Below are 23,083 nucleotides of genomic sequence, written 5' to 3'. Positions count from 1 at the left end.
GTGCCCTCCTAAGAGAAGGAGCACTTTTTTTTAATTTTTAAGATCCTCATGTTCCCATTAAAACCAATGAATTTTTGTAATGCTCTAATTTTTTTCAGTTATGGGTTATGAGTTTATTCTTATCAGCAACTAGGCAATGGAAGAGTTTGAGAAGCACTGCAGATTTTAATAACTATGAGTAACAGCTAGTGTATCTCTTAATTACAATTGACTGGTCTTTGTTTAGAGGCGCCTTCTTACATTTTCACAGGTGAAACAGCCTGTAAAGAGGATTCCCTGAGCGTGTCTTTGAAAAAAGGTGCATGAAATTTTAAAAAAATCTTTTATTTGAAAAGTGATTTTCAATAACCCCTTGCCTTGTACATAATTTACTTATAAAAGAATTATAGACATAGTCTTTACATAATGCCTCAGCTTCATTACACAGAAATGTGATAAACCTACCTAATGAGCCAACATATTAGGTAGCTGGCACAAGTAATGATTGATAAACAGTGCCATTTATTTTATTTTATACTTACCACTTGATTTTTCTTTTGCAACATTTATTATATTCTAATGTTTAAGTTGCCATTTTCAACACTGTAGTTTTCAGGACAAAATGTCCATACATATATGTTCTGATGACTTTTACTGTTTTTTACCCCTGATTTCAACCTGAAAGCCCAAATTCAATACTTAAATCATTTTAGAGCAACTTAACAAGTATATATATGTATATATTATATATATATATAATTCCTAAAATTAAAAAGTAACACTGGATTAATGCTTTTAATTCCTTAAAAAGTACTAACCTGTTTTCTGAACTAGATGTAGAAGTGCTAGATGATGACAATGTATGGGAATTTGACATGCGTGAAACAAACTTCTGGATGGTGTTACGAGATGGAGCTTTGATCCTTGAGCTACGCCTACTGTGATATTTCTGGAACAAACTCTCAACCTAACATTGAAAAAAGACAGTAACAATGATATTTGTGCCATAATATAAATATGAAGAGTTCTAGAGGTTAAATTCTTTGCCTTTTACGTTTTTCATAAAGCCAATTTAAGAACTTCAAAATCGAGAATACATATAGCTTACTAAGGACAGGTTTCTTTTCTTTTCTTTTTTTTCTTTGCCCATACTCATGGTGTGCAGAAGTTCCCAGGTCAGGGATCTACCCACACCACGGCAACAACCTTAGCCACAGCAGTAACAATGCCAGATACTTAGCCCACTGAGCCAGGGAACTCCTAAAGACAGTGTTTTTACAGCAGGTCAATGTTTACTTTTTTTTTTTTTTAATTTAGAAGGAAAAACTAGTCAAAAGATTATGAGAACATAATAACAATTTACAAACATCAAGTAATCCTTACATACTTTCACACCTTCAAATGACCAGTCTATTTAAATTTATAGCTCATGGGAAAATTTCAAGAATATACCATAAAAATATGTTGACAGTTTTACTTTAAAGCATTTATTAAAAATTACCTCAAAATTCTTTAAAGTTTTTCTCCATAACATCGGGTCTGAAGGTTCTAGCTGAAACACCCGGAGCATAACAAATAGCAGATGAATACAAAATGTTCCACGCCCACAGCTGCAGTTCTAAAGAGTTAAAACAACAACAACAACAACAACAACTATGGTTTAATAAATCTGTAGTTCTATTAGAACTCCTAGGTCGATCACTTAAAAAAATTTCTCCAAGCTTATTATACTGAACTTTCTATTAATTTGCTTCATTATATAATAAGATATTAAGGATACACAAGAAAAGCCTATAGCTGTATCCATGAATTAATCTCTTCTTTTTGGCCCAAATTTGAAGTGTATTACATCATAGTTAAACCCTTTATAAACACATTAAATTAAAATGCTTATTAGTTCCCAAAATATATTTTAAACTCACTTTATTAAAGATAATTACATAATTGATCTAAATTTATGAATGTTATAGTGTATAAATTTGAGTTAATACCAGATACTAATAAAGTATAAAATGGTGACAAATCCCACCTGCGGCCCAATAAACACCCGGTATTTGTTGTCTGGGCTGTCTCCTCCAATCAGGAAGGAGTTAGGTCCTATTTGCTGCAGTAAGTACAGCCTGGCCCGCATCACTTTGTTTACTCGGCGGCTTGTTTCCTCAGGGCTATATGGTGAAAAGCCATCTGGTGAAGGGGCTCTTCGAGGTGGTGTGATTCTCCCGCTCTGAAACTTCACAACATTTTAAAATGTAGGTAAATTGCTCACTTCTCCATAAGAAACAATTACCCAAAAAAGGTCATACAGACAGCCATGTGGCAGTTTCTATTCTGAAAAAAATGCCTCGACTTATAGTATCATGGTACAAAATGCATTTTGCAGATGCCTATGTCTGACATACTCATCGTGAGTAAACGGCTAAAATCTGTCAACACTATAATAATAAATCTTTAGCCAAAAGAGACAACGGATGCAGTGATTTTACAAATGCTAAATATCTGACTTCCTTGAAAAGTATTATGTCAACCAAAATAAAAACTATAGAAAATCTGCCTCATAAGCAGGCAAAATTACTTGTTTCTAGTGATAAAAACTGAGCATCCAATTTCCTGACCTCTATTTAAGGCATTACTAAATGCTTTTTGTGACTGGTGATTTACAGCGTCATGGAATTCCTTTTGTACATAACCAGTAGCAAAGTGACTCTACCCAGATGAAGACAGACCACTGGAGGAGGATGAAAACTCTCCTGTGGTAAGGGTGATATATGTGACTCTCACTCCAATTCATGCCCCTAGAATTTGGTCTTCCCATCAATGCACAGTGGAAATTCTGGTTCTTTTTGATCCCTAATTAAATAGTGAAAAGATAACAAAAAAAGTTGGCAAGAACACAAAGCAATCAGCAGCTTTATTGAGTGCTTATGGAAAGGTAAAATGGTGCAGCTGCTTTGGAAAATATATGATCCAGCAATACCACTCCTGGGTATAAACCCAGGGGAAATAAATATGTCCACACAAAAATGTGTACGGAAATGTTCACAATAGCATTATTCATAATAGCCCTGAAGTGAAACCAAATGTCCATCAAGTGATGAGTAGATAAACAAAAAATGTATATCCATACAATAGAATGTTATTCTACAATTAAAAATGGAATACTTGTGATGGAACATGATGGAGGATAACATGAGAAAAGGAATGTGTGTATGTATGTGTGTATATATATAATATATATATATATAAAATGACGGTCACTTTGCTGTACAGCAGAAATTGACAGAACACTGTAAATCAACTATAATAGAAAAAATAAAAACCTAAAAAAAATTAAAAGACAGTAAAAAAATAAATAAAAACCATTGTTTTCTAAAAAGGCCATTACTAAAAAGTAAAACAAAACCCAAAACAAGTACATATGCATGTGCTATTGGAGTTGCTAAGTATTCAGACTATAAATATGCTCACAGATGTGCAAAATGACACAGCATAAAAATATTTTTGCAGCACTGTTTTTAATAAGGAATAAATGTCTCTTAGTATGTAGTTCATAAAATACGCCATGATTTATCTAGATAATGAATCCTAGTAGCTGTTATAAAGAATGAGGGGATAACTCTGTCTAGCATATATACCTAAGAGGGTGTAGGGGGAGGGGAGACACAATTCTGTATTTACTTGTGGTAGACTTCTACTTCAGTAACTTCCTTTGCACAATAAGGTTTTAGTAAACCTGATACAAGTGGTGGTTTGATAAGCTCTTCCACGTTGGGATTTACCCTCTTGAATCACTTTTTGTTGTTGTTTTGTTTTGTTTTTTGCTTATCAGGAATTTATTGTCTCATAGTTCCAGAAGCTTGAAGAGCAAGGTGTTGGTAGGGTTGGTTTCTTCTGAGGGCTGTGAGAGAGAATCTGTTCCATGTGCTTTCCTAGCTTGAAACACCTGTTGTAACCCAACTGCCAGGCTATGAGGAAGAGATGCCAACAGTTCCCAACTGTCCCGGCTCAAACACCAGATGTGTAAATGAAGAAGCAGTCTTGGCTATTCCGGCTTCTGCAGATGCTATGGAGAGCAGACAAAAGCCACTCCTGCTGAGCCCTGCCCAATTTATAGATTCACGAGCCAAAAAATGATTGTTCTTGCTTTGAGTTTTTTAAAAATAGCTAATTTAAAGGTGTATCCACATAAAGCAAATAAATACTATTGAGTATCTTGGGGTTTACTCTAAAAATTTTTACTTGAAATTTACTTGTGGAAGCATTTATATGCTTTAACTACCTCAGATCTGAGGAAAACCAAATCTCCCTTTTGTGGTCACTGTATCTCAATCATTTTTCCATTTATTCATTTGCTCTTCAGAGATAGGAAGTAAGTTTTAACTTGCATTTCTGCCAGTAGAAGTTTCCCTCTATCAGAGAGTTACACCTCTTTTTACAAGTCTCTTTGATGTCTGGCTTAATATAGAAGATAGCTGGATTCTCATCCATGCTTTTGCATTCATCTTCTGTGATACAGTGTTTTGGTTGGAGTACATGAAGAAAATCTGGCCTCACACAGATACGTAGTTGGAAAAGGTAAGCCTTTTCAAATAATAATGAATATTCTTTTTTGATACTACATCGGAGTGGTTTCTTAAAGGAGGTCGTAATGAGGAATCTGAAACCAACATAAACAATTTTTTTTTTTTTTTGTCTTTTGTCTTTTGAGGGCTGCACCCACGGCATATGGAGGTTCCCAGGCTAGGGGTCCAATCAGAGCTACAGCTGCCAGTCTACACCACAGCCACAGCAATGCAGGATCCGAGCCGCGTATGCGACCTACACCACAGCTCATGGCAACACCGGATCCTTAACCCACTGAGCAAGGCCGTGGATCGAACCTACAACCTCATGGTTCCTAGATGGATTTGTTTATGCTGTGCCACGATGGGAACTCCATAATAGTTTATTTTTTTTCCCCAAATTTTCCCTACTGTTACATTAAAATTCAGATGGTAGATTTTACATACTTTGAATGAATCATTTACTCAAGAATGATTTTGTTTCATCATGCACTGGTCATATGGAAAATTCTGGTTCACTAAGTTATGCAGATCTTCCAAAAGTTCACACATTTCATTGTGTAATATACAGGGAACAACAACAACAACAAAAAATCACAATGATATCACTGGCCTATTAGAAAAGTCTAAGTATTGGGAAGCTATCAAGCTTATAGTGGGAGATATGAGTTTTCCAAAATTCTAATTTTTGCTAGAAACCTCAAATTTTACCACTAAAAAAAAAATCAATTGTTTTCCTTGAAGTGAGTCTTACTTACTCACTTACTTCTTAAGGTAAATGCCAAATACCCAAGTGAACAATACAATTTCTACCATCATAGCTTTACTTCAAGCACATTAAAGCACCAGCAGATTTACCCACCACTGTAAATGTCAATGAAGTGAAAGAGGCAAATAACATCTCAGTTTTATCCCCAAATGAGTTTTGGCCTAACGGATTCACAAAAAGCATCTCAGGGCAGGTCCCCCTGAACCAAGGGTCTGTGGACCATACTTTGGGAACTGTTGCTCTATCAGATGGCTAGCCAATATTTTCTGTTTTAAGCAAGTTTAAAAATTATAGAAACTTAGCATATTTGTTGAAACATTAACTTACAGGTACCGGGGAAACTCTTTTTCTCCTTACTCCTGGAGATTCTGATTTCACTGTGCGACCAGATGGGGAGCTGCCAGGGGAAGGACTGCGTCGGCCTTTGGGAGCTGGGGAAGCAACACTCGCCTGGCCGTCTCCTTGAGACTCAGCTGCCAAGTTATTAATTTCAGATCCATCTCCTTTAATAGGGATTGGTTTTACCACCTAAACAAAAATGCCAATATTTTTATTACTTAAAAGTATTTAAAAGTAAGTAAATTCGAACATAAGACTATGAAATGAACTCAGTTTATTGTGCAAAATTATATCAATACAACAGATAATATATCAACCTTTACTGATTATTACTTTAATCATAAATGTAAGACTAAATTTTTCCCCAGATTGCATTTATTAGGCTTTACCAACTAGTTAATATATGGTCATACATAATTTTAGAAGATAGGGAATTAAGATCCTTAGATCCTATCTTAGAGATAAAACATCAAAATAAAATTAGAAAAATTGCTTTTCTTTTTAAAGTTTTAAGTACCATATAAATCTCTAACAAAAGGATTTTAAATACTGACATTAGAGGGCAGTCTTGCTTTAGGCATTCTCTCACTCACTCACCCAAAGGGTTTTAGTTCCTAGAACAGTTACTTAAATGAGCATAGTTTTAGCTATGTTTTGTTCAAGTGTCTGGAATACCAAGGCAAATAAAACCACTGCATTTAAAATTAAGAAGAAAAAAACAGCTTAGAAGAGGATCTATTTCTGCTTAATTTTCTATTTCCTCCTATGCTGTCTCCCTTATAGCAGGAAACCACAGCACTCACCACAGGGCCTCTCCTGTTTCGCCTTTCCAGCCATTCGTGCTTCCAGGCTGGCATACAGGTTGCCTTCAGTTTCTCCCTGATCATCCGTTCTTCTGGGCGATCATCCATCTTGTGCAACCCCTTGAGTGTTTCTTTATTCTCCATCTCGCGACTAAAACGGAGGGAGAAACAAAGAGAATGAGATTTATATATGAAAAATAATTTCCAAGGACAAGCAGAATATGGTTCTATTTCATACCTTCAATGGACATATAACTAAAAAGATAACTGCGAAGCACCCCACATGATGTAAGAAAGATAAGAAAATATTGTGAATCATATACTATTTTGTTGTTGAATTTATAACAAGGATAGTGTTGAATGCTGCCTGATAACATGAGTTTAATAATGCCTTTAAAAAGGAAGGTTCTTTTTAGAAGGTACAGGCTTGCTAATAATATTCACACAAACCTTTGTGTCTAGGTAGTTAATAAAGTGCACCCTAAGGCACTAAGCACTGCATTAGCAAAGTCATGAAAACTGCATTTTTCTAATGATACCATTCTAATAGACAAATATTTACAAGAATATCTTGCTACTATTTATCCCAAGGTTTCTAATAATTTAAGACAATACAGATAAAACCTGGTGGATATGCTCAATTTTGTTAAAATAAGTGAAATATTAAATATACTAGGTGAAACCTAACTACATCTATAACCTCACAATATTTTTTCAAAGCCTAAATGATTAAAGTTGTTCTCTCAGAACATGCTAAAGCACTTGGGGTATTTCATATATAAAGAGTAAAAATTACTTTCTTTTTTAGCACAAACATTTTGACCTTTATTCCATAATATAGTGTGGCGTTCTCAGAATAAAATAATCTACAAGCTGATGACTTAAGCCTAATAGGTAAAACATCCACTAATTTCACAATACAATCCTATCTACACATGGATATATGCAATACACTATATATATATGTATATATGTGTGTGTATATACATGTATATATATATGTGTGTATATAATATATGGCATGGACTTTAAAACCTGGTTCATAAAGAAATTTAAAGGAACTGCATTCTGGAAGAAGAAACAATTTTAAAATATTAAGACAATATTTTAAACTTGGGTAACTATTTTGGAAATAGTATAAAGCTACAGAACAGTTATTTTTTATACTGATAGGAAAAGGAAATACTCAAGGAAATACCAGAGATGATAACTACAAGTTTATCAAAAGTCAAATTCAAACTCTAGGAATTTTTCAGCTATTCCTAACTGTAAAGCAGCAGTATTTTCAGAAAAACAGCAGAGAAATACACTTACAACTAAATATATGCTCTAGAAAGGAAAATAACAGTTAACTGGTTTTATGAAGCATCAATACTGTCAGGGGAGTGGAAACCAGCATGTTAAATACCTCTGTGCCATGACTGGCCTAGATGCTTTTAGGAATGCCAAGAACATACAACATTTGAAACTTGCAAATGGGTATTAAGACCATATAGGAGAATATCACCACTGCACAGGAATAAAAACTGTCACAGGAAAGAAGTAATATGAGAAGGAAGGAAGGGAGGGAAGCTGATTTTCTTACTTACTCAGAAATGTTGGGCTGTTCTTCCTGCTCTGAATGTATCATAAAGTGTCAACTTTAGGGGTGGATCAGAGGAAGAGGGAGGAAAGGGAAAGGAAAAGAAAGGGAACAGGAAAGAAGAGGGGGAAGAAAGGGAGAGAGCAGAAAGGGAGGGAGAGGGGGTATGAATGAGGGCAAGTGAGGGGAGGAAGAGGTGGAAGGGCTACGGAAGGTAGAGAGAGAAATGTTTTCTCAAAAACTCATCCTGCTCAGCCAGTGCTTACCGGGAGAAACTCAGATTTACAGGCACCCAAATTTATGGGCTGATTGCATACTAAAAATTCACTTAACAGCTCTCTGGTTTGAAAAGCACTTTCCCCCCAGTAACGATGTTGCAAGATGTGGCTAGGTTCCCAGGCTAGTTCTCAAAACCTAAGTCACAGTAGAGTTGCATGCATTTTTACACCAGAAGCTCCTGCACCCCCTGACAAAGATGCTTATCCCCTTTCCCCTGGAGATCTCTCCTTCCCCACATTCATTTAATGAGTATCTCTTCTCTGTTCTGTATTTTCAGTGTCTTTTTCCCTTGTACCCACTCAAAAATACAGAGGGCTCTCCTCATCTAAACAAGTCTTCCTGCAAGATGTAGCCTCCTTAAAGTTGGCATGATAGGCCTCCTTCCTTTCCACTTGTTTGAAAACACTATAATCTTTCAAACCAATTTCTCCTGATAAATAACAGAGGAGGAACATACTTGTAGCTCAACTTTTGCACACGTCTAAGATTATTTCTTTAGAATAAATGCCCTGAAACTGGAATTGCTGAGTCAAAATGTACACAAAAATTAAGACTTCTGGTAATACTGACAGATTATCTTCAAGAAAACATATCTTCCATTCACAACACCCAGATCAAGCTGCCAACTGAGCTGTTCTGAACCAGCAACAGCCTTGTAAGGGGGTTTTCTTCACTTTGAACCTTATTCCAATCTAGGCTTCACAGAACAGCCAAGGTCACTTCCCTAATTTAAACCCTCTGGTGGTTTCCCTCTGGGCTGAGACTAAAATCAAAAATGTTATGGCCTATGAGGCCCTGCACCATTTGGTCTTATTGACAAATTGACATCAACTGACATCACCCAGAACACTCCCCCCCCCCCGCCCCCACAGCCCCCAACCCTTAGGTTTCTTTTACTGCCTAACTCCAATATCTTTCCTACTTACGCCTTCCGCATAGGCTGCTTCTTACCTGTCTCACCTCAATAATTTCTACCCATTCTTTAGCTTCTCTTCAACTCTTTACAGACATTTCCCATCTCTATTAGGAATCCCTAGCTCCTTTCTTTCACAGCTCTGTACTTTTCCGTTAATGTACTCATTGCAATTTGCAAACTCCAACCACACATCCAAACTGTAAACTCCATGAGAGCATAGACCACTGTTTTTATCCATGGCTATAAATCCAACATCTAACAATGTCTGACTCACAATAGGTATTAAAACAAATATTAAATGAATGATCATTTATTAACATCTTTGGCAGCCCTAAGGACTGTCCTAGTTTTAAAATTTAATCATTACTCATGTTATTTCATTTTTTTATAGTTCTGTATTTAATTAAGACCGAGTCGGCAATTTAGATGTTATTCAGAAGAACTTTTGTTGTTCCTAAACTGATCTGCAAATATAAACCTAAGTGTTTTTCTAATGCCTTCATAAATAATTATACATTATTAATTCTAAAATATGTATTTTTTCACATTTCCATATCTTTGAAATCTGAATGCCTCTTACAATCAAATGCTGTAATTTAACTGGCAGTTTTTTAAAATTTCCTTTCCTCATGGTATACAAAATAATGGTATAATTTATCTTAGATTCAATGAAATACACAGTAAATCCTATTCTACTTGCAAGGAAAAAATTATATCTACTTAGTTTCATTTATCTCTGAAGGAGAAACCAAACTGGGAAGGAAAACTAGTTACTTACATACTATTATTGTTTCATTATAATCTTAACATATAGGCTTCAAAGGTCAGACATATACAGGGCCTTTATTTTTACCAGATATGTGTATGCATGTATATAGATAGCACTGACTTGTAATCTTATCCAATTAATATCATAGCTATAGCAGGAAACTTTTTAAAAAAATACAAACTAATCTAAACAGATATTTGCAAAATCACCATGAGATGAGAAGGCCTCTAATTCATTTTGGTTAAACATGAGGGTTTAGGAGAGTTATTTTTGCCCTATTACCTAGAATCATACTTGTTGTTTTAACTAAAATAATAGCCTGTATATTTTTGACTTTTTAGCAAAACAAACATAAGTATTTTAAGAAACTACTTTGAAGACTTAAAAAATAAAACTTTATCCAGATAATTATGAGAAACTTAAATATTGTTACCGATTAAGCTTTATCCTCCTTTCCTGTTGATTTAGAAGATAGATTTCTTGCTTTTTTTGGTTTCTAAACATTCCTCAGAATGAATTTGTGACTGACCTAGAGCTTCAAAGAACCTTTTCCCGCCAAAGGTTAGATTTCTAGTTTAGTCTTTTCCTAGATCTTTAGAATTTACCTGCTAAAAAAATGAGATGCTTCAATGGCCCCCTTCTCAATGAAACCACTTAGTCCTCCTTTATGTGGCCCACTGTGGTACCAGCCGCATTGAGTGGACTATCACTCTTGTAGATATCTCCTCCCTTGTTTTCTAGGAGATGATTTTTCCCTAGTTCTTTTCTAATACTCTGACTAACCTCATTGGTATGATATACTGGACTTTCTTCCCAGAGCCCCTTAAAAGCCAGCTATTGCCCTCTTCTCACAGCACTAAAATACTCTTTCCTTAAGCACACCGAGATATAGCATACCTCTCTGTCTTTGCAGATGATTTATTTCCTGGCAGGAATATGCCTTTTGCCATCTCATAGGCCTTTAGTAAAGAATTTCCTACCACCATCTCCTCCCAATATGCTAATATTAATTATCCTACAGCATAAATGCAAGTATTTGTTTAAGTATCTGCTTCCCTCACCACACTGGGAGCTCTTCTGGAACAAGTTATCACATCTTATTCACTCTTCTGTCAGTACCACATGAGCTGAATGGCACAAAAGGCACCCTGTACCACCCATCAGAGGGTGGTGCCTGATGCTTGGGGCACCAGGCTTTATACATTTGAACCCATCCTGCAGTCCACAGTTGGCTGATGCAAGAATGTGTCCTGATCCAAAGACCTTCAACACTGGATGATGCTGTACATCTTAACCAGATCTTCTCTCTATGGAAGTTTGAATGCACAATGCACAGAGAGTGTCACTGCAGGAAGAATGGCACCAAAATAGAGAAAAGGAGCAAAGTAGTAACTAGGAGCAATGAGACAGATATTAGGGAGAAGAGAGAGAAATTAGAAGGAAGATATGGTAGAGATGGGGAGAAGGGAAGAATTGATAAAGAGTTAAATCTATAACTGTTAAGCTGTTAGCCATTTGGAGCTACTTTTATACCCCCCTGGATGGTGAATCACCATGTTCTCCAGGGGCCCCGTATACGCTCTGCAGTGGAGAAACTTCATGGGTCCTTTACTTTGCACTGAAATAATCACTAATGAGTCTATTTTCCCTGCAACCCCAAAGAGCCTGATAAAACAATTAACTCAGCACACTCCCTGGCGCACAGAGGACATTTGATAAACACTGAAAAATAGAATCCTACCAAGTTTACTATAATTTCTTTAAGGTATTAGTATGAAAACATTGTTAGTCAACAACTAGTGGTCAGAGAAATAACTGCCAGACTTATGTCATAACAGAAAAAGTGAATGTCAGGAAAGGCGTTAGGTGCTTTACGAGTATTAATTTACTTCACCCTCCCAACAACCCTATCAGGTTGTTACCACAAGAGGCTTGGAGAGGTTGGGTTTCATGTTCAGGGTCACACAGTTTGTAAGTAGCAGAACCGGCTTCAGACCCCAGTGGATCTGATTCTGAAGCCTGTGCTCTTCATTGACATGGCAGGAGGTCACTGTCAAAACTGATTTTGTTTTTACAAGTCAACATCAGATATCTATGTTGGTATCTATTTGACAAGGAGTCAAAGAAGTTCAAAGAAGTTTTTTAAATGGTGATTTTCATTATAAGAATTGAAGAAGCACATTAATTCTATTCATTAGTAAAGCACTTTAGTATAATAGGTGTAACAAAGACTATAATGATCATATGAAACCTTTCTGGAAATTAATGGGGTTTAACCTTAGTATACATAAAGATTTCCAGAACAGTTTAGATTATGGATAACTTTATATAAAGAGAATCTTAATCCTCTCAGTGTCCAAGTAATCTCAAAGAACCCTAAATTATTTGGGACAGGCACAATTCAGAGCCACCCAACTGAGGTTGACCTGGAACGTTCTCTAGCAGCAGGAATTCACATACTAAAACCCATAAGTTTTGTTTCTGAGAGGAGAGAGAGCAAGGGAGGGACTATCTCCCAAAACAAAACTAGACCATTGTGGGACCCTTTTAAGTTGCCCTCTTTAAGGTGAAGAGAAGGGATTGCTTCAGTAAGGATGAGGAGAGTTGGGTGAAGCACCAAGGCTAACAATCCCTTACCATGGACAGGGCACCGTGCTAACCGCTCCTCACGGGTCATCTCAGCCAGTTCTCATGAGAAGGGGACTATCTCACTGGTAGATAACAAGAAAAGCACGGGAGTTACGTGTCCGAGGTAATAAAGGCTATATGTGAAAAATACAGTATTTAAACTCGGATATGAATGAGTTCCAGGGCAAGAGAAAAATTAGTATTTACAAGTGTTTAAAATTTGTTGACCTAGATCTGAGGCCAAAACAATCTGTATTTCAATAGCGGAACAATTCCATTTCCCCTTAACGATAATTTCTTCAGAGACATACTGTCATTGGCAATTGTTGGCCTTGTCCCTCTTCTAAGCAAGAAGGATTAAATAATCCTTTTTTATCCTTAGTGGGTAATCATACTGCAAATACTCACTCACTAGCTGACCTGGGCCAACCTAGACAAGGAAAGTACAAGTCAACAGAGGCAGGGCCTTTTCCTTGGCGTGTCCTGCAGTCGCAAAGCACCCAAAGCAACAGATGCCATGGGCTTGATAAGCAACTGATGACTTGGAGTCAGTGTAGCTGCTTATCACTCCTATTCAACAAAGACCTGGAAAATAACACTGCAGATGCTGTATCTAGCGCATGCAAAGGACAAACACAGCACAAACGAGTGCCTCTGGGACATATAAACAATTTCAAAGAGAACAGGAAGAATATTCAAAAGGTTTTTCTACTTCTAAATTAGTAATCTGTAGAAGTTTGATTTAATAATCACGGAACAAATATAGTAACCAGGAATTTAGAAAACACAGAAAGCTACTAGACAGTATCAGACCATTCTTAAAGGTGTGGAAGTTTTTTTTTTCTTTTTCTTTTTTTGCAATCAATTACCTTTGACCTAGTCTATAGAGTAAACTTTATGCTTCAAAGTCTCCTTTTAAAGAAAACAAATGAATTTTTTAAAAAAACTGTATTTTAACTGTGTAGTTGTTCTATACTGTATGTAGGTATCTATTATTTGCATGATAGAAATGCATGAATATCTTTAAAGCAACTGATTCTCCACAGAATACTGAATAAATTCTACAGGATTGGTAAGTAAATTATTTCTGGTAGTTATAATTCAGCGTGCTAAAAATTCAAGCACTATTAAAATATTTTTAAATGTACCTAAAATATTGATAACTACCAATTAGGACACTATTATGATTGACAGAGGATATATTAGGTGAAAAAAGAAAAAAGATTGTAGGTTGTTTTCTTTTATGAATCACATTTTTGTTTAATTTTTTTTTCTGGTCTTTTTAGGGCTGCATCCGTGGCGTATGGAGGTTCCCAGGCTAGAGGTCGAATTGGAGCTGTCACCGCCGGCCTAAGCAGCAGCCACAGCAATTCCAGATCCGAGCCGTGTCTGCAACTTACACCACAGCTCACAGCAACGCTGGATCCTTAACCCACTGAGTGAGGCCAGGGATGAACCTGTGTCATCATGGATCCTAGTCAAATTCGTTTCTGCTGAGCCGCAACAGGAACTCCACATTTTTAATTATACTCAAGGCTACTTAATGATTAAAAGGCACCTTTCTTGATCACATACATTCATAGGAATATTCAAATATGAATTTCATAAAACTGCCTTGCAAGAAAAGTAAATGTTGTAAAATTAACATAAAAACATTTGGATGAACAGCCTCCAAAGTTATTGATATATTTAAGGTAAAACAGGAAGACTATACTTACAGATAGACACACCAATATATAAGTAAATATTATGAAACTCAAGGGGATGTGTTTCTTGTGATGAGAACCCAGATAAACAAAGAAAAAGATACAATGCAAAATTATCTTCTAAATCACCTCTTAACACCTGCCTAGTCCCAGAAAGAATATAAAGCAGCAGTACAAAAACCTGGTTAAGAAGTTTCCTTGGTACATCCATGTTTCTCAGAAATACACCTAGCAGATTCCATTAAAAGTTAATATATAAGCCTACAAATAACAAATGCTGGAGAGGGTGTAGAGAAAAGGGAACCCTCTGCACTGCTGGCGGGAATGTAAACTGGTACAACCGCTATGGAAAACAGTATGGAGATTCCTCAGAAAACTAAATATGGAACTACTATATGACACAGCAATCCCACTCCTGGGCATATATCCAGACAAAACTTTCGCTGAAAAAGATACATACACCCTTATGTTCACTGCAGCACTATTCACAATAGCCAAGACATGGAAACAACCTAAATGCCCACTGAGAGATGAATGGATTAAGAAGATGTGGTATATATACACAATGGAATACTACTCAGCCATAAAAAAGAACAAAATAATGCCCTTTGCATCAACATGGATGGAACTAGAGATGTGCATACTAAGTGAAGTAAGTCATAAAGACAGATACCATGTGATACCACTTACATGTGCAATCTAAATATGGCACAGATGAACCTATCTGCAGAACAAACAGACTCACACACATGAACTTGTGTTGATAAAGGGGAGAGGGAGGATGTGGGAGGGACTGGGAGTTCTGGGTTAATACAAAATGTTACACGTAGTAAACAAACAATGAGGTCCTTCTGTATAGCACAGAGAACTATGTCCGATCACTTGTGATGGAACATGATGAAAGATAATATGAGAAAGAGAGTGTGTATAGATGTATGACTGGGTCACTTTGCTGTACAGCAGAAATTAACATAACAATGAAAATCAGGAGTTTCCACTGTGGCTCAGTGGAAATGAATCTGACTAGCATCCAAGAGGACACAGGTTCAATCCTTGGCCTTGATCAGTGGGTTAAGGATTCTGCATTGCTGTGAACTGCGGTATATAGGTCGTAGACATGGCTTAGATCTGGTGTTGCTGTGGCTGTGGTGTAGACCAGTGGATATAGCTCTGATTCAACCCCTACCTTGGGAACCTCCATATGCCGCAAGTGCAGCCCTAAAAAAAAAAAAAAAGAAAAACAGGCGATAATAAAATTTTTTTCAAAAAAGGAATGAAACTGGACCACTTACACCATTAAAAAGTTACTACATTCAAGTTATTAATATAACACAAACAAATCAGTTTAATATGCATTACTGATGACATCACTTAATCATGGAACCAAGACCTTCTATCCAAATCTGGTTTAAAAAAATAAAAAAGAACCAACATAAAATGGGAAAAAGACACTGTTTTGAGCAAGTGGTGCTGGGAAAACCACACAGCTGTAAATCAATGAAACTAGAACACACTCTCAAACTATGCACAAAAATAAACTCAAAATGGCTTAAAGACTTAAACATAAGACAAGACCCCATCAAACTCCTAGAAGAGAACATAGGCAAAACATTCTCTGACATCAACCGTACAAAAGTCTTCTTAGGTCAGTCTTCCTGGCAACAGAAATAAAAACAAAAATAAACAAATGGGGAGTTCCCGTCGTGGCGCAGTGGTTAACGAATCCGACTAGGAACCATGAAGTCGCGGGTTCGGTCCCTGCCCTTGCTCAGTGGGTTAACGATCCGGCGTTGCCGTGAGCTGTGGTGTAGGTTGCAGACGCGGCTCGGATCACGCGTTGCTGTGGCTCTGGCGTAGGGCGGTGGCTACAGCTCCGATTCAACCCCTAGCCTGGGAACCTCCATATGCTGCGGAAGCGGTCCAAGAGACAGCAACAACAACAACAAAAAAAGACAAAAAGACAAAAAAATAAATAAATAAATAAACAAATGGGACCTAATCAAATTTAAAAGCTTTTGCACAGTAAAGGAAACCACACACACACACACACACACACACACACACACACAAAGACAACCTACAGAATACGAGAAAATTGTTTCAAACGATGCAACTGACAAGGGCTTAATCTCTAAAATATACAAACAACTTATACAACTCAACAACAAAAGAACCAACAACCCAACTGAAAATGGGCAACAGATCTGTATAGACATTTCTCCACAGAAATAGATGGCCAACAGGCACATGAAAAACGCTCAACATCACTAATTATTGGAGAAATGTAAATCAAAACTACTATGAAGTACCACGTCACACCAGTCAGAATGGCCATCATTAACAAGTCAACAAATAACAAATGCTGGAGAGGGTGTGGAGAAAAGGTAACCCTTCTGCACTATTGGTGGGAATATAAATTAATACAACCACTATGGAAAACAGCATGGAGGTATCTCAGAAAACTAAACATAGAACTACCATATTACCTAGCAATCCCACTCCTGGGCATATATCCAGACAAAACTTTCATTGAAAAAGACACATGCACCCCTATGTTCACTGCAGCACTATTCACAATAGCCAGGACATGGAAACAACATAAATGTCTACTGAGAAGTGAATGGATTAAGAAGATACGGTATATACACACAATGGAATATTACTCAGCCATAAGGAAGAACAAAATAATGCCATTTTCAGCAACATGGATGGAACCAGAGACTCTCATATTAAGCGCAGTAAGTCAGAAAGAGAAAGACAAATACCATATGATATCACTTATATCAGGAATCTAATATATGGCACAAATGAACCTTTCTACAGAAAAGAAACAAATTCATGGACTTGGAGAACAGACCTGTGGTTGCCAAGAGGGAGGGGGAGGAAGTGGGATGGACTGGGAGATTGGGGTTAGTAGATGCAAACTACTGCATTTGGAGTGGATAAGCAATGAGATGCTGCTGTATAGCACAGGGAACTATTATCTAGTCACTTGTGATGGAACATGATAGAGGATAATGTGAGAACAAGAATGTATATATATATATATATATATATATTTCTGTGCAGCAGAAACTGACAGAATAATGTAAATCAACTATAATAGAAAAAATAAAAACCTAAAAAATAAAAATAATAAAAATAAATAAGAATGGCTTAAAAATATCTGAAATGCATATCTTATATTATAAAATTGATTTTAACAAAAGAACCATTCTTCCTTTTAAATGTACTAACAGATGATGTAAGTATAAAACTAATTATGTATACTTTATCAAGCTTGGGGATACATAAGGTAACAATCATATGTACCGACAACTGTGTAACTGACCACTCAAGAAAATGTCAAACTGCCAAAGAAGTTAAAACTCACCAGGAGGAAAAGATAATTCAGACAGCTCAAATATAGAGCAAAATTCAGGGTGGTAGAGTAGCTATGCAGAGACAATCAAGAATATGCAATGACCTATTAAAATTGCTAAGAATTTTAAAGAAAAATAAAGTATGAATCAAGTTAGTAATCAGGTTAGATTAGTAAGGAAGGAAAATCCTGGAAGATTAGCAATTTGAAATCAGAAACTATTATTATTATTATTATTATTATTTAAAGCAGCTGAGGAGAAAAACCAGAGAAAGTGAGGGTGTCTCAAGGTGACACCTCTCAATATATGGGCACAAAATAAAACAAATCAGACTAAAGTGAAACCAACAAATGTTGTCACTTCTATACTGTCTTAAGACTCAGGTTCAATGAAATTCACTGACTTGTCAGAAATTATCAACTAAAATTGGATGGTAACATTTATGTAGATAAGTGAAAGTTGTAAAAAATAGAATTGGACAGAAAAGAGTTTGGTGATTTTGTAAGATTCATCATCTCAGAAAACACATGAAAATCTTAGTGACAGAAAAACTGAATACAGTTCTGTTATCAATGACAGACAAAACAAAATGGACTGAAAAGTTACTAGCTGTCACTGAGACATTTACTACTTAACTGAAATATTTTTCAAAATCACTTTTCTTACTCATCAAAGTAATCACTTCTACAACAAAATTTCCAAATACTACTATTCTTCCACCCATCTCACAGGGTGAGATTTACATTATTCTTTTCTTCTCACTCATGAACTCAGAAAATCTATTAAACTACTTTTTGAGAGCCAGGGTTTACAGGTGGAGTTTAGGAGCAACAGGGTTCCCACTTCTTATTTGTTCCTTTCCAATAAAAAACCATGAAAGCTTCAAATACTTTTAATCTTGTAGGCTTGTAGTGTTTTGATATTCAGTGCTAAAAAATCCACTGTTTATTCCTTCCTTTGTTGTGTCCTTGATAATTGACGAAGAACCTTTAGAAACTTTTGAAAAAAATGGGACGTATGCGCATCCTCTTCCTTAATTGTTGAATATAGATAAGTAAGCAAGGAAAAGGATGCTTATTTTTTACAGTATTTGGCTAAATGTGTATTTCCTTTTAAGAATTCCCCTCTCCTGCTACTTGACAAATGCAGGGTTGGCCATGTGTAAAAGAAAACTGATGCAGAGATGTACGTGACCTTTTATGCTGCATTAGAGGTAGACTGGAACTCCCTACACTACTGCTGTGGGTCAGTTTTCAGCAAAGCAATGTGTCCTGTTCTGGTACTTCTAAGGGCATAATGATACATAATTAAGATACACAGTGATACATAATTCATGATACAGAGCAGGTATTCCAGGGGGAAAAGATGTCTGCTCCTTCACCACCTTCGCTTTCATCAAGATCCCAAGTCAATGTTGTGGGGGTTCTGATGTATGTTTTTCTCTGAAACCTTTCCAATGGGTGTGTGACTACATTTTTACCAAGTGAATTATTTTGAAAGAAATGTGGCAGCTCAGTCTCAGTATTCCAAAAGATTAAATGAACAAAGCTCATAACAGGAAAGTGGTCTGTTAACTATATATTTTCCCTCCCCTAGTTTAAGAAAGTGGTTTAAAGTTTAAAATGTAACATTCTGAGTACCTTCTATGTTAATAAAATCCCTGGGATTGTTTTTAATATTCCCAGATGAATGGAGAAGAAGGCATATAGGGCTGAATTAAGAGCACAAAGCCCTCTTACAGACTTTGCTAGGAAAATGATTTCTTGCAAACCCAGTAGAACAGCTAGTACTATTTCTATAGTACTTCCTTCTAGCTGGTGGAAAGTCATGTTAACTGGGATGCTCATAATGAGGAAGAATGACTTCCTGACAAACTTAGCTTTTCTTCTCCATGCTTTTAATGCTAGAAAACCACTGTGTTCAATGACTGACTGCTGGCATGCCTAGTATGTGTAAGCTCGGGGCTAGGCAACAGATATAAATACAAAGTGGGATAAAGAAAAGATAAAACAAGATCTCTGTTTCTCTAGGCACTGAGTCTAGCAGAACAGCGAAAACAGATGCCAGTTCTGCTATAATAAAAGTATTTTGATATATCATAAAGGGTTGCAAGTATGGAGTGGATTTCCCTCCTTAATTTCATTTAGGGAAGTCCTAGAAAGATCTACAGAGAAGATGATGCCTAAATAATTTTAAAGGAACGAACAGAACTGATAAGCAAAGAGCAGATGAAGGCTGAAAAATTTTCTTGACCAGCTTTGATGAAAACAACATTCTATAGAATACTAAACAGTTTATGATTCTGCTGTTCAGGAAACACCAAAGTTATAACAAGCTTATTCAAAGACCTGTGTGCAGCATACTTTGCAGGGGCTGGGGGTGGGGGGGGGTGTTAAACCAGAAGGTATGCAGCACTCCTCACGCTTATTTGGCACAGAAGTCCTTTTTTAGCAAAACACCTTTAATAGAGTAGTGGTTCTTAGAAGATACCGTAAGCAGTCTGTACTGGATCATCTCTATAGAACTTTCTGACTCAAATTAGACAAGAGATCTGAAAAGAAAAATCCAGAGAAGATGAACATCAGCTATTTTAATGTCTTACTATTTAAGACTTCTTAAGCTATCATAAAATTCAGGAACTGTGTTCAGTGCAACTAAAGCTCCAAGAATCAAAATATGAGGGAAAAAGATAACCTGACAGCCAGCTAGAGATGGGTAAATTCACCTGGTACGAATTCATCCTAAGAGAAGTGGGTGTGAGACATTCAAACGTGGTCCAATCTAACCACAACAGAGGCCAGAGAGTGTCACTAAGATTTGCTCCTGCCTAGTCCACTCACTCTCTGCCAAGGACTTTGGTCTGGGATAAACACAAAGACATCAGTGGGAAAAAAAAAAAAAAAAAAAAGACTCATAAACGAAAACCAAAAAAACCCCTGACAAGTCATTTTCTCTACAAATCTCTCTATGCCTAGAGGAAAGCCCGAGAATATGAACTAAAAAAGGAACCTGGTGCATGGTCCTCCCTTCACTGCAAACCCATGGAGCTCTGGCACAGTGGGAGCACTCGTGTGTTCTCAGCACGGATGACAGTGCTCCTGGCAATGACTGGTGGGAAGTAGGTCAGGGCAGAAGCAGTGCACAGCAGAGGCAGTGAGACCAATGTGGCTGAAGGAAGTGAGGGTGATGGGTGAGGAACCAGTGCTGCACAGAGATGGCTACAAGGAACTGACCAAATTCATTCACTGGCACATACCAGGCCCACATGGGGGAACTTAGAAAGTATGGGGGGAGGGTCTATTAGGGACACTTACTGGCTAATAGCCACCAAAACCAGTAAAGTCTCAGTTGTATACACGACAAAATCAAAAGGGCTTCTTATTCAACAGAGATGACATAACCTGAAAGCTATGCTTCTAGGAGAGGATAGATAAAGAAGCCATACCACGAACATCATCACAAGACATACAGCAGTGAACAATGGCATGAGTTCTACAGCTAGAAGGCTTGGGTTCAAATCCAAGGTCTGACACCTACTAGCTATATGGCTTTGCCCAAGTTATTTAACCTCTCTGTATCTCAACTTCCTCACTGTAAAAGGGATAATAATTCCTACCAAACAGAGTTGCTATTAGGATTAAAATAAGTTTATAGGTAAAATCCTTACAAGGAAGTTCACCCCCCTAATTTCTTCCTGTGTAAAATGCAGATAATAGCCAGTATTTATGGTGTACATAGTCTATGTGTCTTTCACTGTTTTAAGCCCTTTGCATATAGTTCTCATCTCATAGTTTTATTTATTTATTTATTTTATTTATTTATTTTTTAATTTTCCCACTGAACAGCAAGGTCATCTCATAGTTTTAAAATGAACGAACATGGTGGATGAAGCACTAAAACAGTGCCAAGTATATGGGAAGCACAAAATAAACATAACTACTGCAACTACTACTATCAGTATTTATGCTGCTGCTGCTACTCTTTTTTGTTTTGTTTTTGTCTTTTTAGGGCTGCCCCCATAGCATATGACAGTTCCCAGGCTAGTGGTCGAACTGGAGCTATAGCCACCAGCCTACACCACAGCCAGAGCAACAGGGGTTCTGAGCCTCGTCTACAACCTACACCGAAGCCTATAGCAATGCCGGTTCCTTAATCCACTGAGCAAGGCCAGGGATCGAACCCGTGTCCTCATGGATACTAGTCAGGTTCATTACCACCGAGCCACAGCAGAACTCCAAATAGGATGTATCTTTTACTCCCAGGTCACGTTTTCTTATTCAGCATTTTATGGTAAATTTATCTGTAAATTCTTAACCTTTGGCAGCTTTTCTACAGTGTAAATTAGTTCTCAAGTTTTTTTTTTTTTTTTTTTTTTTTTGTCTTTCACAAGAAAAGTATTCTAGTGGTGGTATAGGAAACAACTTTATTGGGATATAATTCACAGACCATACAATTCACCCATTTAAAGTGTACTATTCAGTAGTCTTTACTATACCCATGGAGTTGGGGCCAGGGATCAAGCCTGTGTCCTCAAGAATGCTAGTCAGATTCGTTTCTGCTGAGCCACAATGAGAACTCCTGCTGCTGCTACTCTTTATGAAGCCTCCTCTGTACTGGGTACTACGCTAGGTGCCATCCATACAAGTAGTTCCAAGTTTCACAAAAGCCTACAAGGTAAGACACACTGTCTCTGTTGGGCAGGCAAAGAAACTCTTGCAGAAAGATTAAGGAACCTGCCTAAGGACCCATAGCGAGTGGGAATTCTGAGTTTCAAAACCAGGTCTCTGCTCCTTTTAGTCTATGTTCTTCATACTTTCTTTTAACATCATGTTAGTTGAAAAAACAGATGAAAATAGCAAAATACAACTACTGTTTCTAGTTTCAAGGAGGTAACAATGTTGACTAGAGACATCTGGAATGTGAAGACTGGCTGCTCATCAAGGCTACTCATTGACTCTGGGGTGCAAAGACAGAGGTAAGAAGAAAGAGGTGGCTCCAACTATGCCTTTAATATTCATTTGTTTAAAGTGCACACACACCCAACTGCAGCAACTATGGTAAAATATTAACATTTGTTAAACACATGCAAAGGTTTTATGCTGTTCACTAGACTATTCTCTAATATTTTCCCTCTGTGTTTTTCTGTATGGTTGAAATATTTCCTTAAAAATAAACATGTGCTGGGAGTTCTCTTGTCACAGCGGGTTAGGGATCTAGTGCTGTCACCACAGCTGCTTGGGCTGCTGCTGTTGTGCAGGTTCCATTCCTGGCCCACAAACTTCCACATGCCGCAGGTGTGGCCAAAAAAAAAAAAAAAAAAAAAAAGTGCTACTGAATAAATACTTGTGGGAGGCTTTATGGAACCAAAGAAAGATAATAGGATTAGGGAGTC

At 37.0% G+C, this 23,083-nt stretch overlaps 1 protein-coding gene across 3 annotated transcripts in view; it reads right to left on the bottom strand.

The window, feature by feature from the left end:
• Positions 1-23,083, bottom strand: part of MAP3K1 (mitogen-activated protein kinase kinase kinase 1) — a 74,797-nt gene that overhangs the window by 26,051 nt on the left and 25,663 nt on the right. For 2 of the 3 annotated variants that reach the window (XM_003133973.5, XM_013984793.2), the window contains exons 2-6: positions 6,450-6,600; positions 5,635-5,835; positions 2,009-2,209; positions 1,481-1,597; positions 798-946 (exon numbers count right to left, since the gene is read on the bottom strand). In XM_003133973.5, coding sequence (XP_003134021.1) covers positions 798-946; positions 1,481-1,597; positions 2,009-2,209; positions 5,635-5,835; positions 6,450-6,600 — 819 coding nt within the window. The remainder of the gene's footprint in view (positions 1-797; positions 947-1,480; positions 1,598-2,008; positions 2,210-5,634; positions 5,836-6,449; positions 6,601-23,083) is intronic. The other variant, XM_013984792.2, reaches the window with a different exon arrangement.

The sequence above is a fragment of the Sus scrofa genome, chromosome 16, assembly GCF_000003025.6.
Source record: "Sus scrofa isolate TJ Tabasco breed Duroc chromosome 16, Sscrofa11.1, whole genome shotgun sequence".
NCBI classification, from domain to species: Eukaryota; Metazoa; Chordata; class Mammalia; order Artiodactyla; family Suidae; genus Sus; species Sus scrofa.
This window is presented reverse-complemented; position numbering and strand designations above follow the sequence as displayed.